This window comes from Callospermophilus lateralis, chromosome 9 (genome assembly GCF_048772815.1).
Source record: "Callospermophilus lateralis isolate mCalLat2 chromosome 9, mCalLat2.hap1, whole genome shotgun sequence".
Lineage (NCBI taxonomy): Eukaryota > Metazoa > Chordata > Mammalia > Rodentia > Sciuridae > Callospermophilus > Callospermophilus lateralis.
Window position 1 is genome coordinate 94000942 of NC_135313.1, and position 23258 is coordinate 94024199.

General features: G+C 53.1%; 1 protein-coding gene across 1 annotated transcript in view; it reads left to right on the forward strand.

The window, feature by feature from the left end:
- Positions 1 to 313: 313 nt before the first annotated feature.
- Hs6st1 (heparan sulfate 6-O-sulfotransferase 1) overlaps positions 314 to 23258 on the forward strand; it is a 47393-nt gene continuing 24448 nt past the window's right edge. The window contains exon 1 of the mRNA XM_076866183.2: positions 314 to 915. Within this exon, the coding sequence (XP_076722298.1) occupies positions 389 to 915 (527 nt within the window). The 5' untranslated portion in view covers positions 314 to 388. The remainder of the gene's footprint in view (positions 916 to 23258) is intronic.

Below are 23258 nucleotides of genomic sequence, written 5' to 3' on the forward strand. Positions count from 1 at the left end.
CGACGACAAGAGGCGCCGCGGGGGCGGGCCGGGGGCGGGCCGGGGCGGGGCGGCGGCAGACTGCGGAGACGCGGCGGCGCGCGGGGCGGCGCAGAGCGTTCTCGGCGCGGAGCAGAGCGGGCTGGTGCGGAGGGCGAGAGGCGCGGGGCGCGGGCCGGGTCGCGGCCGAGCGGGAGCCAAGCCGGAGACGGGCCCGGGAAACCGGAGCCGGGCAGGGAGCACCCATGGCGCCGCGGAGGCCCGGGGCCCGCGCCGCTGCGGGCAGCCTGGGCGCCGAGTAGCCGGGCCGGGCCGGAGCGCGGGTGGCGGCGGCGGAGGCAGCTGCGCCGGCGCCCCCCGCCCTCCCAGGCCCCGCGCCCCGCGCCCGGGCCGCCGGCGATGGTGACACATGCGGCGGCGGCGCGCCGGCGGCAGGACCATGGTTGAGCGCGCCAGCAAGTTCGTGCTGGTGGTGGCGGGCTCGGCGTGCTTCATGCTCATCCTGTACCAGTACGCGGGCCCGGGGCTGAGCCTGGGCGCGCCCGGCGGCCGCGCGCCGCCCGACGACCTGGACCTCTTCCCCACGCCCGACCCGCACTACGAGAAGAAGTACTACTTCCCAGTGCGCGAGCTGGAGCGCTCGCTGCGCTTCGACATGAAGGGCGACGACGTGATAGTCTTCCTGCACATCCAGAAGACAGGCGGCACCACCTTCGGCCGCCACCTCGTGCAGAATGTGCGCCTCGAGGTGCCCTGCGACTGTCGACCCGGCCAGAAGAAGTGCACCTGCTACCGACCCAACCGCCGCGAGACCTGGCTCTTCTCTCGCTTCTCCACGGGCTGGAGCTGCGGGCTGCACGCCGACTGGACCGAACTCACCAACTGCGTTCCCGGCGTGCTGGACCGCCGCGACCCTGCCGCGCTGCGCACGCCCAGGTGAGCGCCTGCTGCGGGAAGCGCGATCGGGACCCAGGGCCGCGGGGATTCAGCGCGCGGGGCGCCCTGGAGCCTGGGTCCTGGCTCCGCCAGGCAGAGCTGGGCCAACTCTACCCTCTTGGGGCCCCCGTTCGCCTCGGCCCTTTCCAACCTGCAGGCGAGGCGCACAAGGCTCCCAGCTCGTCAGCTCTGGCAGCTGTCACCCCTTCCCTCTGACTTCCCTCTTAACATCTCTGTGTCTGTCTTTGCTCCACGACCGGCCTGACTGCGTGGTGCCCTGACTTCCTTCTGGGTCAGCGCCTGCTGCAGCCGTCTGGCTGCCCCACCTGCTGTGCACCGCTGGCCGGCAGGAGAGCTGATCCGCCAGGGGTACGGTCCAGGCTGGCCTCACGCCGCCCGATGGGTCTTTGGGAGGGGAAGCGTGTTCCCTGGTGTGTGTACAGCCCACCTGGAGAGTTCACCTCCCCGCGTCCCTCTAATACCAAAAGTGGAGTGAGAAGTGAGCTCCCTCTCCCTGAACCTGTGGTGCCCCCAGCCCAACAGTGCCTGCCTGCTTTCAGCGGGGTGGGGAGGAGCTGCCAGGGAAGGGGTGGGCTCTGCCTGCCGGTGTGTGCAGGTAGAACAAAGGCCCTGAGTGACCTGGGCCTGGGGGCGGGGAGAAGGCTGTGCTACCTGCCCTCCCCAGCCCAGAAAGAGAAACAAAAGCTGCCAATTGGGGGCTCCCTTTCCAGGGAACCCACAGCCAGGTTAGAGCCCGGTGAGCTGTTCCAGTAGTACCTGTTCAAGCAGACACCTTTTGTCAGGGCTCCCCTTCCCCCTATATGTGTAGGATTGAGAGAGACGGGGCTGACCTGTGTGTGGACAAGGGTGCTGGGGGTTTCCTGGAAAACACTTTATAACAGATCCCCTGGCAGTGCTGGGCATCTGGCACATAAAGTTGGGATTGTTTTCCTCTCGTTCTGTTGGTGTTCACTGGCCCTGCAGGGATGCACCTACCGGGACCTTCTCCCCAGATGTCAGAGCTGGGAAAAGACCAGAAGTGAAGCCTTCTTGCCTGCCTTTTGTTTCTGTTTCTCTTCCTTAGGACTGAATTTGCAAACAGATTAGGGGTGGTGGAGGGAATGCAGTGAGCCAGTCTGTGACTAACGGGATATTCCTAGGCACTCCTGAGTCAGAAAGGTATGGGCTCCCAGGTGGGCTTGGGAGATCCTACAGGAAGGATTCAGCCAGCCTAGAGCTGGCTGGTCTGTGACACTGCTTTCCCTGAGTTCTTTTTTTTTTTTTTTCCTGTGAATTTTCTCAGATTTTCAGAATATAGGGATCCTGAAACTGAGGGAATATTCCCACTTTCCTTTAGTTGTACCACATTCCTCCCTCAGCAGCTAAGAAGTGGTGTTCTGGGATCTTAGTTTAATGGTTACAGAACTGCCTGTCCTGAAAGATTGTTTCTGCCCAATCTGCCCTGCACAGATGCACATTCCTGGTGCAGGACCCACCCCCATGGTCCAGTCACACTGTGCTATAGACAGAACTGGGCCTGGCAGCTGTGGCCATCCACCCTTCCACCAACCAGGGCTGTAGGCTCCAGAGCTGAACACTGACATACCTCACCAGCCCAGGTGGACACATTCCTGCCTGCGGGAGGCTGAATCCTATCTGTAGGAGAGCTCCAGGGGAGAGTGTGCAGACCGGTCCTGGGGTTGCCAAGAGGCTGGGGCTTTAGAAGTGAGCTTACCTAGATTGCAACCAGGGTGCTCTTTCTGCAACCCTGTAAGCCCCCGGGGTTGGGAGGCTTCTGGTCTCCTTTCTCCGGTGTTTGTTCCCCAGAGCTGGAGGCCCTAGAGGAAGAGGCTCCAGCCGCCCTCCCACCCTGGAGTGGGAGGAGCAAGTGAGGTAGATGGGCCCCAGGTGCTACATGAGAGAGGCCCCAGCACCCTCTGCCTGGGAAGCCTGTGTGGGTGCAAAGTCAGATAGATGCCTCTTAATTCTTAGACCACCAACCCCTGGGCCTGAGAGTTGCTGGCTCAGCAGCACAGAGGCTGAATGGGGGCAGGGCTACCAGGGCCCTCAGGAGACCCTCCTCTGCCTTGCCACCAAACAGGTGACGGTGCCTCCATGTCACTTCTCTCCCTCCCCTCTCTTTTCATTTTTGTTCCCAGGGCTAGGTAGATTGCTTTTGTAATGAGCTGACTGGGGAGGCACAGGAAGTCTTGGCTTTGTAAATTTACATCTCAGCTGTACCCCAGGTCACCTTCTGAGAGACCTCTAGGGCTGGAGCTGGGCCTCAGTGCTGTGGAGGCCAAGGTGCACTTCCTCCACCTGCCCAGGGACTGGTCACTCTGAGAGTAGGGCAATGTCCACAATGTCAAGATGACTGGTGTTGAGTAGCACTGGGTTTTCAGAGGACTCGGATGTCACCCTTGCTGTCTTGCTGTCTTCACCTGCCCTTCCCGCACTCTGTGTGCGTGGATGTAACTATCCAGCTGCTGAACTGAGGAGGGTGTGGGCCTGCTCCCCAGTCCTGACAGGCCCTCTTGGGTCTGGGACCTCTCTTTCTCCTCTGCCTCCTCCGAGACTCTTGTGGGGCTTGGAACCTTTGCCCTGAGTCCCCTCTTCTCCCCACTTCTGGTGCCACCATCCACAGTATTGGGGGGGGGGGTTAAGAGAGGTTGGCTGAGTTATGGGGAAGTGGGCTTTGCTCAGCTCCCAGCCACCCCATGATGCGGCGTCCACCCAGGCTTTCTCTGAGCTAGGCACACATTCAGGTGACAAATGGAGATGGACAGGTTTTCAATTCCTTCCTGGAATATGGTTTGGAACTTCCAGCAGTTGTTAGTGCTTCTTGCCTTGATAGAGGAACAGGTATGAGAGCAAAGTGTTGGCAGGTCACTTTGTGGTCCCCTTCACTATGGGGGCTCTCGCCTGCTGCCATCAGCCAGGACACTTGTGAAAACGGCCAAGAAGGAAAAGGGAATTGCACTGACCAACTTGGAGAGACGTGGCTGCCTTCAGACACCAGGGCCAAGGCCACTCTGGTCAGTGGGTTGGCACTCCACACGCTGGTGTCGCCTCGGAGGGTCCAAATGGTGCACCTGTAGTCAGAATGCCCCTTCTTCCTCTTCCCGTTTGCCTGAAGGTGTCATTAGAGGAAATACAGTCATGATCTTGCCTGGGTCCACCCGGAAATGTCCCTGAAATCATCTGGGCTTTGTTTGGAAAGAACCACAGAGGGTATCTGGAGACCAAGAGTGGCTTCTGGCCCACCTTGGCTGGGCTCCTGGGCTCAGGTCCCATCCTCTCTGCAGCAGAGCACCTTTGGGAGCATGCAGCGGGCTCCTAGTATCTGTGATACCTCCTTCAGGGACTGAAGCAGTAGAACTAGGGGTCCCTCGTCAGTGACGTGTCCTGTTAGTGCCTGTAGCTTCATCTCTGTGTGCTGCCTCACCTCCATCATCCTGAAGTCACCTCAGGTTCCAGAACCTACGTGGTGCCCAGCCTGAACTCCCCCCTGTGCCTCATTGCACCCACCGTCCCCGACTGTCCTCCAGGTTACTCCACCAACTTCAGTTGCTGCTCAGATGTCTCTTCCTCCAGGAAGCCTTCCCTGTCTTCCTGTTCCTAGGTCTCTGTTGCCTTAAGTGCCCTCAGCTGCACTCCCATCTGCCACCTTGGCACATCCAGAGCACATGAGCACTGGCTGTGCCCCAGTGCAGAACAGGTGCTGCCCTCCTGTTGGTACCAACCAGAACATTTTCCTCCAGGATCTGTGCTCCATCCTGCCTTTCCCTGTGAGTCCCTGAGTGCTGTGCTGAGATCCCAGGGACCTTCAGTGAGCCAGGACAGGTAGGGCTTAGGTCAGAGCATTCCTACAGCACTCAACAATCTCTAAAGGGCCTTCACAGTCACTTTCTTTGAGATCAAGGGAGAAAACCGGCATCCACTGCATTGGGGGCAGTTGTTTCCTGTGACCGTGAGCCAGTGACCAGGACCTGGGGCCAGACCTACATGGCCTTGAGAGGCCCTTGGCTGAGAGAAGAAAGGAATCTGAGGACAAGCTATTCCAAATTAGATTTCCACAAAAAAAACTCCTTCCTCGTAAGCAGACACATAAGAAGGCAGACCGTCATTATCTTAGCTGGTTCATGGCTAGGAGGTCATCTGCGCTATCACTTCTCTTGTCTTTGTGTCCCGAGGATGAGCCCAGCCAGGGCTTCTAGGCACTTCCAGTGTTCAGCCTGGGCCAGCTCTGGGCTGAGGACTGAGTCACAGAGCCCTTTGCTGATGGACTCAGTGCCCACCCTGGGCTCTGAGGCCAGTGGAACAGCAGGGACATTATGGGTTCAACTGGTTGTCCTTCTCCATGGCAGATCTGAGCTGTTTGGCTCCCATTCTGGGAGCAAGGCTGGCAGTGGTGGTTCAGGCCACATTGGATCTGGAGCCCACTAGGCCAGTAGGGAGGGAGGAGGAAGGGGCTGGCATTATTATCAGTAAGAACTTGAGCCTTTCTTTCACGTGCCCCACCCCCCTACACACACACACACACACACACACTTTTTTATTATTGCAATGATTGTTGCGGTAGCAAGTGGAAAGAGAGTATAAGGGAGAAAAGAGAAACCATGCTATTTCCCACAAGTACGTTTTCTTCTGTAATTGAAACCATAGTGTAAATTACACACCATGAGTGTTGCTCCATGTGATTCAAAACTTACTTTTAGTGACTGCAGATGATCCCCCCCCTTCTCTGTGTCCTGCAGGTGGCTCTCAGACGTTGAACGTGCAGAGTTCTAGTTTTTTGGCTCCTGTGAGGAATGTTGCCACGGACATCCTTGTGTGCAGATATTTTACATAGCTCTGATTTCCTTTGGGAATTCCTAGGAGTGGGATTTCTGGGTTGAAGAATCTGAGTGTTTTAATGCTCTGAATGTGTTAACCTACTTTTCACACATAGAAATTTCACACCTTATCCACTTCTTGCCCATGGCATTCGAGTGCCCATCTTAGCAGCACCCTTGTGGGTATTATTGTGGTGGGTTTGTTTAAAGTTTGCTTCCTTAAATCGGAAAAAAAAAAAGTGCTTACCTTGTTTTTATTCCAAAGTCCTGCCCCACCCAGGCACCATTTGGGTGGCCCAGCACTTTAGGGGACTGGGGGCAGCTGTACTTCAGTCACCCCAGCTGCCTCTCCACCTGCTCACAGATGTTTATATCTCACCCCTACTTAGAGAGGGGTGCAGCCTGGAATCAGAGGGAGCCGGGCAAGAGGCCATGGGAGTAAATAAGGAGGCTGGAGAACTGTTCTTGTCCCCTGAGTTCTCAGCGGTACTTAAGAGTGGGTTATCTCATTTGGCCCTTGATGTAGTTGGGATGTAGCTTGCGTATGCGCCCCCCCCCCCCGAAGGGTTTGTTTGTTGAAAGCTTAGTCCCCAATTTGGTGGTGTTGAAGTGGTGGGACCCTTAAGAGGTGGGTCACTGCCCTCAGAAGGCATTGATGTAGTTCTCATGGGACCCTGGATAGTTCCCTAGTTGCTCTCTAGCTTCTTGTCTCACCATATGATCTCTCTCACAGCTCCACCCTGATACCATGCACCATGAGGCTTTAACCAGATCCAAGGTGGCACCATGCCCTCAAACCTCCCAGAACTGTGAGCTAATTAACCCGCTTTTCTTGCTCAGTACTCAGTCTCAGGTGTCTCCTTGTAGCAGTGGAAAACAGACCAAGGCAGCAAAGTAGGTGTGTGAAGGTTGGCGTGTTTTCCACAAAAGGAAGTCATGGCCCAGAGAAGTTTGAGAACTTGTCAGAGTCCGTATGCCTGGAGGACCAGCAGCCAGGATTTGGACATCTATCTGTCCTGAAGCCCATATGCCTGGTCCAGTCCTCTGCTGTGCCCTGCCTCACCCTCTGGTGGGGAAGACCATCCCCAGATGATCATGGCAGCCACAGGATTCAGAATGGGTGGCCTTCCTTCTGAGACCTGGGCAGACAACACACAGTTTCACATGCAGACCTGCGTCATCAGGTTTTCTGAAAAACATCTGGCAGCCTTCAAGTAGCTGCAGGATGAGAACTGGGCCACATTCCCCTGGCTCTGGAAAGGGAGCACCAGAGAGGTTTGCCGACGGTCAGCAGAGCCCATCCATGGGGGCACTTAACTTATAGCAGAGCCTGGCCAGACCTGCCACATCTCCCCTGCGGGATCAGATGGTTCATTGGTGGTCCTTGGGACAAGAACGGCTGAGTCCACCTCCTGACCTGGAAGGATGGGCCATGTGAGAGGCAGTGCTGGCAACCTGGCAAAGCTGGGGCTGAGCCCCGCTGGCCTCTGCCCCTCAGCTTCTGTGCCCTGCTGAGTGATAGACAGTAGGAGGCCTCCCTCCCTGGGTGTCCTCACCTTTTCTCTTGAAACCTTATGGGACTGAGCTGAGTCCCTATGTGAAAGACTGCAGGGCATCTCCAGGTCAGATGTCTAAAAGCACAAAGTCATGGAGGGGGGCTTCTGGAGCTGGGATCCCCTTTCACCTTGTGTGTGCCTTGGGTTTGGGGGATTTGAAAAGGAAAACGACAGAAGGCACACTTTGGGGAGCAGTTACTGTAGGCCAAGCCAACTCCCCAACCAACCAGAAACAGAAATGGCATTAAGACCCGTACCTCTGGCCCTCTTGGGGGTGACATGTGCTTGTAAAATGTTTTGGGGGTATTTGTTTTTCATTTCTAAAGATTCTTGTTCTTGCCTTCCCAAGAACAGTTAGCTCTTTCCCTGCCTGGTAAGATTTTACTGTGTGTGTTTTTTGTTTTGGAAAGAACATGTTAGGTTCACAGAAGGCCTAGGCTCTGGGATTGAGATGCTGCCCTAGCCACAGTGACAGGCCTGCATGTGTGTGGTGGTACCAGGAGGGGTGGTCTGAGGGGTATGGGAGGTGTAGACAGGAAGCAGTACTCTGGAACCAGTTAGGGTTCAAATGTGTCACCTGAGATCCACAGCTGATGGCGAGGATGACTGAGAGCAAGAGAGAGCCCTGGGACAGGACAACAGAGGCCCAGGTGTTAGTGGCCATCTACCCTGGAATGCAGGACTGTTAGTTCCTGGCTATGTGACTTGTGGTCCTATTCATCCCTGGGTAAAATGCCCCCTTCCAGGTGTGGTGTTGTCCCAAGTCCCCTGCATGTAGGGGCTCTCATTTTGGGAAAACATGGCATGCCCATGTACACAGGAGAGACTCCAGGTGGACATTGTTAGAGAACATCAGAGGCAGGCAGAGGACAGAGAGTGTCTGGACACAGAGGCAACCTCCATCCTACCCCAGTGCTGAGGAGAGGCTGGGACCTGGAGGAGCCCATCCTGAGCCGCTTTTTAACACACTCCCACTGGCTGTGCCTGAGGGAGCTCCTCCCAGGCCAGGCTCCCAGCCAGCTCTGTGGGTGCCGGGAGCTTTGCTGAGGACACACAGCCCATGGGGGTGTGGATGGCCTTTCCTGCATCATGACCTGCTCCTACAAAGGCCCGAGGTTCTGTCCAGGGCAGCTGGACCATTGGGGAGACCCAGCTGTCAAGTCCATTCATGTCATTCACTCAGCCCTGTACCCTGGCCTGGGCAGGCTGCACAGGAGCTCTTGGGTCCTCTCTGTAGACAGGATTCTCAGACTCCAGGGAAGGAAACACAGAGACGTGCCTGCTTGCTTAGGCCCATGGGGCATAATGGGATAGGGTCCTTCTGGAAAGAGAGGAACCCCCTGAGCCAGCCTTCCTCCCTTGTTGCCGCACCCAGGGTGGCTCATGGCTCGGAGGGAAAAATATTGGACCCTGTCTCCCGTCTCTAAACTAGAGATGTTTGTCCATCATTTGTTTCTGTAGAGACACCAGTGACCACTTATCTGTGATTCCTGTGGCGCTGTGGTACCTTCAGTCCCATGTCTTATGGGAGCCTTGACACACATAACCTCTTAGAATTTCCTGGTGCAGTTGGAGGCCCAGTTCCTCCTCTGGAAAGCAGGCTGTCAGCAGCTGCCCACAGTGCCGTGGTGAGGTGGCAAGGCTCTGGGCTGGTGCACTGCACGGGAGGGAGCTTCAGTGAGAGCCTGCTCTCCACATCTGTCCTTTGAGGGCTGCAGCTGCCTCTGTTTGTTTACACAGGGAACACTAAAAGGCCCACCAGGGGGGACATCAGAACAAATCAGTAATTGTCTGGCAAGATAGTGACTAGAGAGATTAAAACACAGGAGGAGTTAATTGTTTACAGAACTGTGGAGCCCACAGAGGTCAGTGGCCAGGGTCACTCACCCTGTCTGGTCATGGGCAGGAGCTGGCCCCTTGTTAGTTCTGTCCCCGTGGCAGGGCCTCCAGGTCAGGGTAACAGGCCCAGGTCCTGTCCTTTCGGGGTCCCTGGGAGGACCTCTCCTGTGGTCAGCTGAAGCCATTCTGCAGAAAGTGCTTGGCACCATGTGTGAGGTGCATCTTGGAACACCGGCTTCCAGCTTGGACTCCATTCCCCACCTGGAACCCTCTGAGCCATGTTTATTTTCCCTTCCTTGAGGAGTGGTGGGGGCAGAGCCCAGCAAAGAGTCTGCTCCGTAAGTTCTGCTCCATTCTCCACGACAAGTAAGGACAGAAAGTGGTATGAGTGCCTGGAAGCAGGGAAGCCAGCTGGGGAGATGGGCCACCTGGAGTCGGGGACCACCAGGACATACTGGGGCAGCAACAGAGCGAGGGGAAGGAAGCCCCAGCTTGGTGCCTCTCTAGCTCTGCAACTTCTCTGCCATGGGAGAAGGTGCTTGGATTTGTGCATGCAGTCCCAATGTGGCCTCCTTTCTGTAAAAGACTTCGATGAGTCTTATCTCTTTGGGGGGACAGGAAAGGGGCCTCCAAGCCAAAGCCAGGAGTTTGGCTTCTGTTCTTACTCCATGAATTGGTGTGCTTGAGGGCCGGCCCAGAGCTTTCCTTAAAGCAACTAAAATCTATGCAGGTAGGGTCCCTTTATCTGGGACATCCTCCACGTGTCAACACAGGTCTTTCAAGATGACAACCTGGGATGTTCCCTGCTTCAGCCATGGGGTGTCCTCCTATCAATGCCTACTTAGCAAAAGGGCTTTGCAGTGTTTGCTCCCTCGATCTCCAGAGAGCCCCTGCCTTCTCTGGCCAGTAGCCAGATGTGGAGGAGCTAAAGGGACGCAAACACCATGTGAGAGTCTTGTTCCTCAGGAAGTGGCAGTTCTTCCCCTCCCTGGTGCCCTCCAGCTGTGGGCTGAGCCCAGGCTTGGATCACTTCCACAGGATGTCTGTGGGTGGTGCAGCTGGGACCTGGGGCTGTGGGTTGTGTATATCTCTGTCCCACTGCAGGTGAAGGAGAAGTCTCCAGACACCCCACCCTATTGCCACTATCCAGCATCTTCTCTTTCGAGTACCTTTTATACTTCCTTTTACACGTTGGGCGCAGAACTGTGAATCCCTTAAACCATACGTAATGCTGTTTTGAGGTTTCAAACTTTCTAGAACCCTGTATCACACTGTATTTAACCTTCTATAACCTGCTGTCTTCTCTCAGCCCGTTTCTGAGATGTATCTGTGTTGGTCCATGACATGCATATTTAATCCATCCACTGCCGGATTTATTGTCATCGCTGTCTAGACATAGCTCCCTTTCCCTCTGCTTTGTTCTGAAAAGAGCCGGGAGCATGTTTGGCTTTGGCTGTCACAATCCTGGTGATAGTGATTGTGCCTGCACCTGGTTCTGGTGTGTCCCTAGCAGTGGGTCAGAGGGCATTCTGAGCTCAACCCAGAGTGGTTCCTCCACCCGACACCTATGCTGTGTCAGGTTCCCCCCTGCTTGGCTGACGGACGTGGGCATTTTTGCAATCCAGGAGCTGTAAACAGAGACCACTATGGTCTCAGTGCACATTTGCGCTATACTAGTGAGATCTTCATGGGGTGTTTATTGACCACGGAGGTGTTCACCATCAGTTGTCTGTATCTTTGGTCTGGGTTTTCCCTGGAGTTCCCTATTGATCTGGGGCAGTGTTCTCTGTGTATCTTGGTGTCAGACTCTGGGTGATAAGCCCAGCAGGCATCTCCTCCCACGAGCCCATTCGCTCTGTGGACCTGTGATTTATGGCACCTGCACCATGTAGGGGTCGAGCTGGACCAGGCACACCCTGTCCTTTGTCCAGTGTCATGTGTACATGTGGGCAGGGGTTGCCTGATGACCTCTGAACCCCTCTGGGACCTTGCTGGTCTTGGGATCTCAGCCAGAGGCCTCAAGGCTGAATGTGTGGGCAGATGGCCAGCTGACTGCTGTGCTCACTGCAGTATGGACACCCCTGGGGCCTTCCCTAGAGATGCTCAATAGTATCCAAGGCAGCAGCTGTACAGGCTGAGCCCAGGAGGACCAGTGAAGCCATCAGGCCCTTCTGGTATTGGCCCCCTTATAAGGGTTCCTGTGAGATTGAGTTGGAAGAAAACAGCTAAGCACAGAGCCCGGAACCCACTGCTCTGGAGTTCACAGGATCCTCCCCCTTCCACATGGAGATCTGAGTGGGCCTTGCCCAGGTAAGGCCTGCCCTTGTTACCCACTCAACCTAACCTTGATGCTGGACACTCACCCTGGGCCTCAGTCTCCCCCAGTGACAGGCCCAGCTGGACATTCACACCCTGGGCCTCAGTCTCCCCCAGTGACAGTGCCAGCACTGCATAAGTAGCATCCAGGAGAGGAACCCATCACCATGTCACCTGGGAACCTACTTCCACCCAACTTGGACCCCCTGCTGGCTGGGGGTGAGTAGCCCCCAAGTCCCTGTCCAAAATAAGAAAGTTCTTGCTGCTGCTGCAGGGCTTGCAAGACCCCACGAACAAACATGGGCACCCACTAGCAGCCCATGGGAAGCAGGGAGAGCGTTTCCCCTCTGGGTAATGAGCGCCAAAACTCACATGTAAATATTTACCTCTCTGGAGCTTTGGCATCTTTGGGAAATGGGGACCCGCCAGCACTGAGGTTTTGTGTTTGCATCACCATGGCAAAAGGCAGGATGGGATGCCCTTTCCTAGCAGTGAGCCTGGGGGTGTGAGTGTGGCACCATGACTTCTCTGGAGTCCTGATGCCATCGTGTGGGGTAAAGCTGCCCAAGGTAGCATAGCCGGGGAATGGAGGCACGTGGGCATCCCTGCCCTAGGTCACAGTCCTAGGAGCAGAGTGTGGCTATGGCCGAGTGCCACCCTCACTTGGTGCCAAGCCTTCCTCATACAAGCCTCACTATCAAGGGCCCCATCTTACAGCTGAATAAACCCAGGGGCAGAGGACCCACATAACTTGTCACCTAACATCCCGCGTGGCAGAGCCAGATTCACACACAGGCTTGTGGCTCCACAGTTCCCCCTCAGCCCTTCCCATGGCAAGGAGCCAGGCAGTTCTCCCTGCCAACAGAGCCAGAAGTCTGTCAGAGTATGGACTCATGGCCACCAAATGGTGCTGCTTCATGGGTGGGCTTGCCAGGTCCTGAGGAGAGCTCCCTGAGTGACCACCAGCCCCCACTTCTCAGAGTCCAGCTGAATGAATTTGGCTGCCTGGCCCCAAACAGCCAAGTCATCGGGTCTAACATGGCGGCTCCCTGGAGAGATCCAGAGGCAGGGTGGGGGAAGGCAGAGCAGATGGTCTCTCAGGGGAGTTTGGAGGTGTCTGATGTCACCTGGAAGGAGAGGCCCTGCCCAGGCACCAAGCCTACAGGTTCCAGCCCTTCCTGGAGAACAAAGGCCTCAGCTGGCCAGGCTGGAATCCTCCTTGCCTGCTCCCGTCCCTCCAGGGTTGGGCTCAGAGGGGCTCCTTCAGCACTTCCTCTCCAGCGCCTGCTCCCTCTGGCAGGCAGGCAGGCCCAGGCGGTTGGCTTTGTTCGTGCAAGTCCCGGCAGAGCTGTTTGTTGGTCCACCTCCTGAACCCTGAGAAAGTTCAGGGCCTCCTGCGTGCCCTTTGGGAAGCAGAGTCCTGTAAGGGGAGATTTATTCCTTTGCTTTCCTGGAAGCTGGACTGGCAGCGTGCCCAGGGGAAAACATACTTTTTACAAAGAGTGGTCAGGTTTCAGCCAAGTGGGTAAAAGGCAGGAGTGGGGACTGATGGGCTACTCCAGGGCTGCAGCACATCAGCCCCCAGCCCCACTGCTCAAGCGCTTGGATTGAAAGGGGGCCCAGGCAGGCTTCAGGCCAGACTTTCTCAGGGGTATGAAGTGTACTCAGGCCAGCAGAGGATGAAGAATCCCTGAGTAAAAGAGCTGAGGGGCCCCAGCAACCTGAGGCATCTTTCTTCTGGCTCCTTCTGCAGCACAGGGCCCCCTCTTACTTTGCGGGTCCCTTGCTTTGGCCTGTGAGATGCTCAGAAGTCCCCAGAAGCAAAGATTGTGTGGCCAGTGTCAGGACTCCCTCATCCACCACAACCCCAGTCCGCGGGCCTAGCCCTTTGCCATGGCCCCATCCAAGTTGGCAAGTAACTCATTGGATGGGGCCTTCCGGACTAGGGAACCCACACAGCTAGGGAGATGGGCATTACTTGGTACATCACGAAACTCTGGCTAGCTGAGCAGACCACTCCAATCCCTATTGCCCACCCTCATTCTCTGCACCCTACCCTGTCTGAGCCTTGCTGTCACTGGTCACTGTTCCCTGACCTTTTATACTTCCTTTTACATGTTGGCCACAGACCTGTGAATCCCTTAAACCATGCATAGTGCTATTTTGTCTTCTGCCAGCCAGACCAGAGGTGGCTTGAGGAGGAACTGAGCATGAAGGAAGTAACCCCAGGGGACATGGATGGTACAGTGCAGCCCATGGGTGGGGGGGTATGGAATGAAGTTACTGCCGAGCCCAGCTGGCCTCTTGCATGACAGTGACCCCTTCATGTGACACATCACATAAGCTATTCTGGGGCATCAGGAAGACCTTGGTTCAGTGGGTTACTCCAGAGCTGATGGCCTTCATGGGAACAGGGATACTTGGTCTTAGGAAAGGGATCAGGTAGCCATCTCCTGGGAAGATGACATGGTGCAGGGACATCAGCTCTGAGCAGCTGCCCCTGTGTGAGAGTCAGCCAGGGTAGAGCCATCCCTGTCAGTCTTCTGGTGAGTACCTCATTTCCCACTTGCAGGTGGGAGAACCACTCAGAGTTGAGGGACTCCACCAAGGTACTGAACCAGTCATCAGCAGGATGGGATTTACCCAGCTAGCCCAGAGGTCTTGGGAGAGTCCTGTGCTGACATCCATTAACAAGGCAGCCTGTCAGAGACCCAGAACATTGCCGTCTATGGCAGTCCCTTATTTCTTCCACCTGCTAAGGTAGACAGTTCAGTCCCATGCAGTACTCAGCAAAAGGGTACTTGGAATAGCAGTGGTCTCTGTCCTAAGGGGTTCATGGCCCTCCTGCTGTTAGGCCTGGCCCTTGCACCATCCCTGTCCCCTGGGGACCACCAAGCCCTGGGGAAATCAAGCTTCCAAAGGGTCATCATGCTTTAGATAAGTAGACATGTCTAGTGGTATCCCCCCAAGGGACAGCTGTAAATTCTCCAGAGAAACATAACCCATAGGATGTAAATCCGTACGGAGGTGCACGGGTATGTGGATGGATGGAGTAGGTGGGTGAATGGTTGAATGGGAATTGGCTCCTGTGATTATAGTGACAGATGTTTTACAGTAATCTTCTACAAGCTGGAGACCAGGGAAGCCAGTGGCATGACTCAGTCTAAGACCAAAGGCCTGATAACCTGGAGCTCTGATGTCCAAGGACAGGAGGAAGGTGTCCCAGCTCCACAGAGCAAATCTGCCCAGATTCTGCCTTTTTGATCTGTGTAAACCCCCAGCTGTTTGCATAGTGCCCACCCGCAATGGGTGAGCGTGGGCCTTCCTTACTTGGTCCTTTATTGAAATGTTCCTCTCCTTCTGAAACCACCTTCAGACATGTCCAGAGAGTGTGCTTTACCAGCTATGGGGGTATCCTTCCTGTTGTCAAGTTGACGCCTAAAATTAGCCATTACTAGATCCTTTGAGTTGGGACCTGAGACGGAAACAAGTGTTGGGCAACAGCTTGGTGGGGCAGCCAGAGTGGCAGCAGCGTTCTTCAGAGAGAGCCTTGGTCATGTATTTTTGAGGCACCCACTTAATGACCCCCTCCAGCAGGCAAGCTGGGTATTACAAAGTAATAGGATATTGGCAGGGTATTCAGCAGGTAGCAGATGTCCCCAGCCATGTATGCAAGAGCTTCCTGGCCTCAGCAGGAGACATTTGGTGGCCAGCAGTATATAAGTGGATCACCTTCAGGGTTTCTGCTAGCCCTGGACAGCAAAGAAGCAGAACAGTTCTAGGGCCAGCTCCCCCCCCCCCCCCCCCCGCAGAGCCCACCCCCTGCTAGGGCTGAAGATCAGGGGAGGAAGCCCCCTCCCCCTCCCCCCTCTGCAGTGTACCCTGCAGACATTGTCCCCTGCTGCTGCTTCCTCCTGGATACTCCTCCCTTGCTCCACCATCAGGCTGGGCCTTGCCTCCTCTGGTTTCTTAGTCTACAAAACAGGGTTGTGCACCCCAAGCTGTGGCAAGGGTGAAATGAAGCCAGGAATTAGCACATGGAGCAGATCGGCATGACCTGAAAGGTTCTGAAGGGCTCAGGGCAGGGCCCCCCACAGGTATGCCCCAGAACTTCATCCCTGGGTTGCCTTAACTGTCCCCAGCAAATGGCAGAGTAAGTGCTAGCAAGTGCTGGCCGTCTTGTCTGATCTAGAAGGCCAAGGAGGCTGGCCGTGTCCCTTACCATTTGTACAGCTGGGAAGACCAAGCACAGGGTAGCAGCCTTCTCACAAGGTGACCCACAGGAGCCCTGCACAGCCTGGCCACCCACCCTTTAGTTCCTAGAGCCCTGGGAAGTACCTTAAACCAAGCAACAGGTGGGGAGGCGTCCCAGGGGTTGACCAGAAGAGAGCCAGCCACAGGTCAAGGAGGCAACACAGGAAGCTGAGGTTAAGTGACGACCAAGTGCTTCTGCACAGAGCCTTCTCTGGGCCTTCAGAAGGAACTAAAACCTACCCTTCAGGAGCTGCTGCCCAAACCTGAAGGAGCTACAGAGGAGTGAGGGACGGAGTGCCCTGGTCACAGATGTTCTCAGCAGGAGGCCCAGTGAGAACAGCCGTACACACGCACACACGTGTACACACGGCCTTAACTGCACAGACCAGCCCTGCCTGACCCAAGCATGCTGCTGCCAGCACTCTTGACTTCCAGGTCTGTGAACTTGGGGATCCCACAGCTCAACAGCTGGCCTCCCCTTGCTGTGGCCCTGGCAACGGCACCAGCTTAAGATGCAGACCTTGCTGAAAGCCAGTGGACAACACTCTGCTCTTCAGTTTTACCGTGTGCAGCAACACCTTGTATTTTTTGCAGGTGCTGGTAGGTGTTCTTGAAGGGCAGGACTGACTTCATGGCTCAGCCACAAATGTCTTTTATATGTAGGGAGAGCACCCAGGGCACCACAGAGAACCCAGTCCTTTGCCTTCCCTCCCCTCGTGCCATCTAGGATCTTGGTGAGCTAGGTGTCCCCAACTGGTCGTCAGCCTCACTGCTGCCTGCATGAGCTGGTGGAAGGACAGGCCAGTGGAGCCCCAAGAAGACTGTCTGCCACGGTTTTCATCAGTGCAGGGAATCCTGTTGAGGGCTGGGCCCTGCTTGGCAGGATCAGCCACGGGCTTTACACCTGTACAGGCATGTCCTCAAGGGCAAGAGGTCGGGAGAGTCCCAGGGCTGACCAGGGGCAGCACAAGGCACTAACCCCCCAACAAGCACACGTGTGCACGCTCCCAGCAGCAGCTCTGGCCTCAAAGCCAGCGGTGACTCAAACATTCTGGAGCAAGAATTCCTTTTTTCCTTGCAAGTGGTTGGCACTTTGAGACATTTCCTCCCATTTGAAATTCCTTCCCACTAGTTCCCACTAAAAGCTGAGCAATTTTCCACTCGGTGGCTGGGCTGCTCCTAAATCCCCAGCTCTCAAAATGCAGCCAGGATATTAGAGGAAAAGTGTTTTCACAGGTGATTTGCAGAAAAGGGGGTGGGGGGGCCAACCTGGAGCCTCCATGTGTGGGGTGGGATCTCCTGCCCATGAGGGTGACTACAGGAGGCTGTGAAAGCACCAGAAAGCCAGACTCCAGGTGGTGTGTCCTTAGGACTCCCTTCTGCCCTTCCAGGAAAAGTGGACCCTGCTTGCACCACAGGGGCCCAAGAGTATGGGTGTGGTGCTGAAGGTGTGGTTGGCAGTGTTAGCAGGATGCCAGGTCCCAGTTGTTTTTGCTGGTTTTATTTTGGTTTTTGTTTAGTTTTTTGGTACCAGGGATTGAACACAGGGGTGCTCAACCACTGAGCCACATCCCCGGCCCCCTTTTTTAAAATCAGTTTTATTTAGAGACAGGGTCTTGCTGAGTTACTTAGCACCTCATTAAGTTGCTGAGGCTGGCTTTGAACTCACGGTCCTCCTGCCTCAGCCTCCTGAGCCACTGGGATTACAGGCGTGTGCTACTGCTCAGGTTCTGATGTTTTCTAAGCCTGGTTGAAGAGATCAATTACAAATGGGAGGCTGGATGGACAGAGTCGTGGCCGAGAGGGCATCTGCCCCTCCCCTTCTCACTGGAGAGTGGCCTCTGGGGATGGACCTAGCAGAGGCTGGAGGACTGTAGCCACTGGAGCTACTCGGCTGAGGAGTGAGGGGTACAGGGAGAGGGGGCAGGCTGGCTATGGAAGCCACACATTGGATGACAGCAGCTACAGTGTTGGTTTTAGGGAGGGAAGGGGCCTTCCTAGCCTCCAGTTTGTCCCCATCCCTGCAAGGGATGTGCTCTCTGCCCCCCTTGGTGTGCTCAACAAGCCCCTGCTGTTTGACCAGAGTACAGAAACAGGTTCTCCTCCAGGTCACGCCTGAGTCCTGGACCATGCCCAGGTGCACTTCTGCCCCATCCAAGGCCAACTCTGGTGCCTTCAGTCTTCCCTTTGGTCCTATCATTCCAAGAGAGTCTAGGAGATGGTGAGTGGCAGGTTTAGACCAAGCGGACATCATGTGTCCTCAGTCACTGAGGATCCCCAGGATGGCAGCACCCAGAGAAGGACCACCATCTTTCATGAGAAGCCTGCGACAGGCATAATATTGTGGGGAACCTTTTGGTTTTTTACTTGTAAAATAAACAACAACATGAAATTTATGAAGTGAACCATTTTGTGGTACAGTTCGGTGGTATTAAGTCCCTTGTCAGCCTTCATGCCATCCATCTCCCAGACTTTTTTTTTTTTTTTTTTAATCTTACCAAACTGAGATTACCCATTCAACCAGGACACCCCAGTCCCCTTTTCTCAGCCCCTGGCAACCATCATTCTACTTTCTAGTTCTAGGAATTTTACTGTGTTGGGTACTTCATGATGTTTGTATTTTTGTGACTGGCTTTGCATATTGTCTTCAGGGTTTACCCAGGTTGTCACATGTCAGAATTCCCTTCCATTTTAAGGCTGGTTAGGTTCCATTGTGTCCACAGACCACATCTTGCTAATCTGTTTATCAGTGGACACTTGAGTTGCTTCTACATTTTGTTGCTGTGAATTATGCTGCTGTGAACATAAGTGTACAAATACGTATTCAAGTTCCTGTTTTCAGTTCTTTGGGGCATGGACCTAAAAGGGGAAATACAGAATGATATAGTGATTCTATGTTTTGTTTTTTGAGAAACCACCCTACTGTTGTCCCACCAGCAACGTACGGGGGTTCTATTTTCTCTGCATCCTTGCCCTTATTTCTTATTTCCTGGATCATTTGTTTTGTTTTAATTTCTTTTTTTTTTTTTCTTTTCTTTTATCTATTTATTTATTTTTAGACATTGATGGACCTTTATTTAATTTATTTGTATGTGGTGCTGAGAATTGAACCCAGGGCCTCACACATGCTAGGCAAGCGTTCTACCACTGAGCCACAACCCCAGCCCCTTTGTTTTGCTTTTTTTTGAGAGACTGGGTTTCACTATTGCCCAGGCTGGAGTGCAGCAGCTATACACAGTCACAGTCTCACTGCGGATACTTAGTGTAGACCCCAGCAGCCACAATCCACTGTAGCCTGGAACTCCTAACCTGATGCCGTCCTCCTACCTCAGCCTCCCAAGTAGCAGGAACTGCTAGTGCATACCCCCATGCTTGGTTGGTTTAATAGCCTCCTGATAGGTGGAAATTAGGATCTCATTACAGTTTTGATTTCCATTTCACTAATGCCTGGTGATGTTAAGCATCTTTTCATGTGCTTGTTGGCCATTTGTATATCTTTGAAGAAATGTTTATTCGAGATATTTGTCCCTTTTTTAAAATGGATTGTTTGATGTTTTTGTTAAGTCCTAAGAGCTCTTTATATATCCTGGATCTTAGTCTCTTATAAGATATATAATTTGCAATGTGCAAACGTTTCTTCCATGGGTTGGCTTTTCATTCTGTTGAGAGGGTCCTTTGTTGTATAAAAGGTTTTTGTTTTCTGTTTTTTTTAATTTTGATGAACTCCAGCGTAACTACTTTTGTTGGTGTTGTATGTTTGGGTGTCATAAAACTTTCCCCTGTGTTCAAAGAGTTTTGTGTTTGGGGCTCTTATGTTTAGATCATCAGTTCATTTTTTAGTTAGATTTTATATGGGGTGTAAAGTAAGGATCCAATTCCATTCTTTCGAATGTGGCTGTCTAACATATTTGTACACTCATATTCCCAGCACCACATGTTGGAAAGAATGTCCTTTCTCCCATTGGATTGATTTTGGCACCCTTGTCAAAAATCATTGGACCATATATGCAAGGGTTCATTTCTGGGTTTTCTATTCTATTCCATTGGTCCCTGTGTCTGTCTTTATGCCTATACCACACTGTTTTGATTACTTGTAGCTTTGTAATAACTTTTGAAATCAAGGTTTATGAGTCTTCCAACTTTATTCTTCTTTGTCAGATGCTTTGGTTATTTCTGACCCCTTAGAGTTCCAATAATTTTAGAATAAGTTTTTCTATATATGAAGAAAATGCCGTTGGGGTATAACAGGTTGTGTTGAATCTGTAGATCCAGTTGAGGAGCACTGACATTGTAATACTATTATATCTTTCAATCTATGAGCATGGGCTGTCTTTTCATGTATTGATGTCATTTTGATTTCTTTCATTGTCATCCTTTTCATGATACAAGTCTTTGACCTCCTCGGTTGAGTGTGCTTCTAAATTTTTGCTTGTTTGTTTTGTTTTACTGTGCTGAGGGTCAAACCCAGGGCCTTCTGCATACTGAACAACCACCACTGAGCTATATCCCAGCCCCATTTTATTTATTTATTTTTTTGATACTATTGTAAGTAAAATCATTTCTTTTTGGATAATTGATTTTCAGTGTGTAGAAAGACACCTGATTTTTTTTTTAATTCTGTCTTTACAACATTGCTAAATTAATTTATTAGCTCTAACAGATTTGGGGGGTGAATCATTAGGGTTTGTTACATATAGCATTGTGTCATCTGCAAACAGAGATAACTTTACCTTTTCCTTTATAATTTAAATTACTTTTATTTCTTTTTCTTGCCTAATTATTCTGACTAGAACTTCTAGTAATATGGGGTGTTTTAATTTTTTTAAATTTATATATGACAGCAGAATGCATTACCATTCTTATTACACATATAGAGCACAATTTTTCATATCTATGGGGTGTTTTCTTTTTCTTTTTTAATTTAGTACTCTGTTTGCTAGAGGTGGCAAACGTGGGCATTTTTGTTTTGTTCCTGATGTGAAAGGAAGAGCTTTCAGAGTCTGGACATTATGGGTGATATTATCTATGGTCTCTCATGTACGGCTATCTTATCCCAGCTGCTGTAACAAATACCATAAACTGGGGGAGACTTAAACAACGTTTATTTCTCACTGTTCTGGAGACCTGAAAGTCCAAGATGAAGGGACCAGCAGATTTAGCATCTGACACTTCTTGTCATATACTTTGTGTGTGTCCTCACATGGCCCAGAGAGAGATCTTCTCTCTCACGTCTCCTATTTATAAGGGCGCTAATCCCATTCATGAGGGTTTCACCCTCATGACCTCACAACCTCCCAACGTCTTCACCTTTAAATACCATCACATTGGAGATTAGGGCTTCTCTAAATGGGTTTTGAGGGAGCACAAGCATTCAGTCTAGCAGTTGTCTTTATTGAGGTAGATTTCTTCTCTCCCTAGTTTGTTGAATGTTGTTTATCATGAAAGCATATTGTATTTTGTCCAGTGTTTTTTTCTGCATCAGTTGAGATGATCACATGGGTTTTTCCCCTTTGATCTGTGTATCTGGCATATTGCATTGATTGATTTGAATATGTGGAACCATCTTTGCATTCCAGGGATAAATCACACTTCGTCATGAGACATGATTCTTTTAATATGCTGTTGCATTCCGCTTGCAGGTTTGCTGTGGAGTTTGATATTCATAAGGGGTACTGATGTGTAGTTTTCTTGTGTCTTTGTCTGGGTTTGGTATCCGGTTAATGCTAGCCTCATAGAATGAGTTAGTCTGCAGTCTTTGGGAAGAGTTTGGAAAAGGTGTAGACAGCCGGGGTGCCAGGAAGGAATCAGTATCGCCTACCCTGGGGTGGGGGTGAGGACCAAATGAGCAAGTAGGCATGAGCTCTTAGAAGATGCCCAGCACAGGGGAGCACCAGGGATGCGGGATATGCTGTCAGCCAGCACCGTCAGCCCGTACTACGGCAGCTCTGTCATCTTTCAGAGGAAGGACAAGAGCTCAAACGGCATTGGCTCTGTTGGGGCCTCCAGTCCCCTGTCTCCGTACCCCTGCTTCCCTGCCTCCCTGCCTTGCCAAGGAGGAGACTTAAGAGGGGCAGGTGGGACAGGTGTAGGGCCCACTGAGCCTTAGAGCCAGTATCCTGGCAGCCTCTCTCTGTATTTTCATTGTTCCTCCTGGAGCTCATCTGAGGAGCCAGTCTGTATCTGTGGAAGGTCAGCACAAACATCCCTGAAGGAAGAGGTTTCAGCAGGCAGAGCCTGTCCACCCACTCTGACACTCTTGAGAGTCACCACCAGGTAATTTTTGGAGCCTGAGTATGAGAACGTGGTCAGAAGACCTGTGTGTCCCCCACCCCACACATACACTCTTAAGGCCTGGATCTCCTAATGGCCTCTGGCCAGCATCCTGACCTTCCTCCCCTCAGGCAGCCTACCCTCTCCTCAGGTCTTCTACCTCTGGATCCTGGAGGCTGGAGGAGCACACTGTGCTGAGAGTAGCTCATCGCCACGGCTCTGGGGGCCAGGGGGGCCAGCCTGAGCCACTACCCCAAAGCCAGCAGACCTCTTGACCCTGGTGGACTTCCCCAAAGTAGCTTGCATGAGGCCCTGCCCAGGAGAGTCGGCAGCTGGAGAACGAAGGATTGCCCACAATAAGATCTGGGAGGAGCCCAGCCCTTCCACCTTAGGCAGTGACCTCAGTGCTTAGGGTTTGAGGACCTCCTGGGGCAGGTCCCAGGACCTTCAGTCACAGCCCACCCTGTCTATGCCTCTGAAAGATGCAGTAGAGTTGCAGGTTTCACTGGCCTAGTTCATGAGAGCCCAGTGTAAGCCAGACAGGGTGGAGCATGCCTGTCCCAGCGGCTTACGAGGCTGAGGCAAGAGAATCATTTGAACACAGGAGTTTGAAGCCAGCCTGAGCTAAATTGAGTGAGACCCCATTCCCCGAAAAAAAAATAAAAGGGAGAGAAAGAGGAGCACAAAGAAAAAGAGGGCCCAGAGCACAGACAGCAGAGCCAGGACCAAGAGCCAATATGGGGTCTTGTGGTGGGGTTGAGGGTGCAGGGACAGTGTTTGGTGGAGTTTGTGCAGGTATGCAGCAGAAGGTCTGGGCCAATAGAGCAGATGCACAGAGGAGAGGGCAAGGCTTCTGCCCTTGAGACCACAGCTTAAGTGTACCACCTCTGTGGCCTGGGTCATCCCAGTGGCCCTGAATGGTCTTAGCCTGAACCCCTGATCTGCAGCCAGGCCACTCTGCCTCGCCTCCCCAGGGGTTCCAGCATGGCAGTTCCATGGTCTAGGGACTAATTGGGTCCCAGGTGGCTACCAACCCCATGTGCATAGATCTCACCCATTCCCTCAGCTTCCTGCCTTCCAGGCTGGTTGGTAATATTCACAGCCCTGCATGCCACTCAGAAGCAGGTGCTCAGATGCACCTGTGGCTTGGATTCCCTTGCTGGTGGCCTCAGGCTGATTCCCTTGCTGATGTCCTCTCTTTGCTCATCTGTCCTATGGGACCAGTGAAGCTAGGAGTGCAGACCAGTGGACGAACCTCTCACTGTCAGGATCT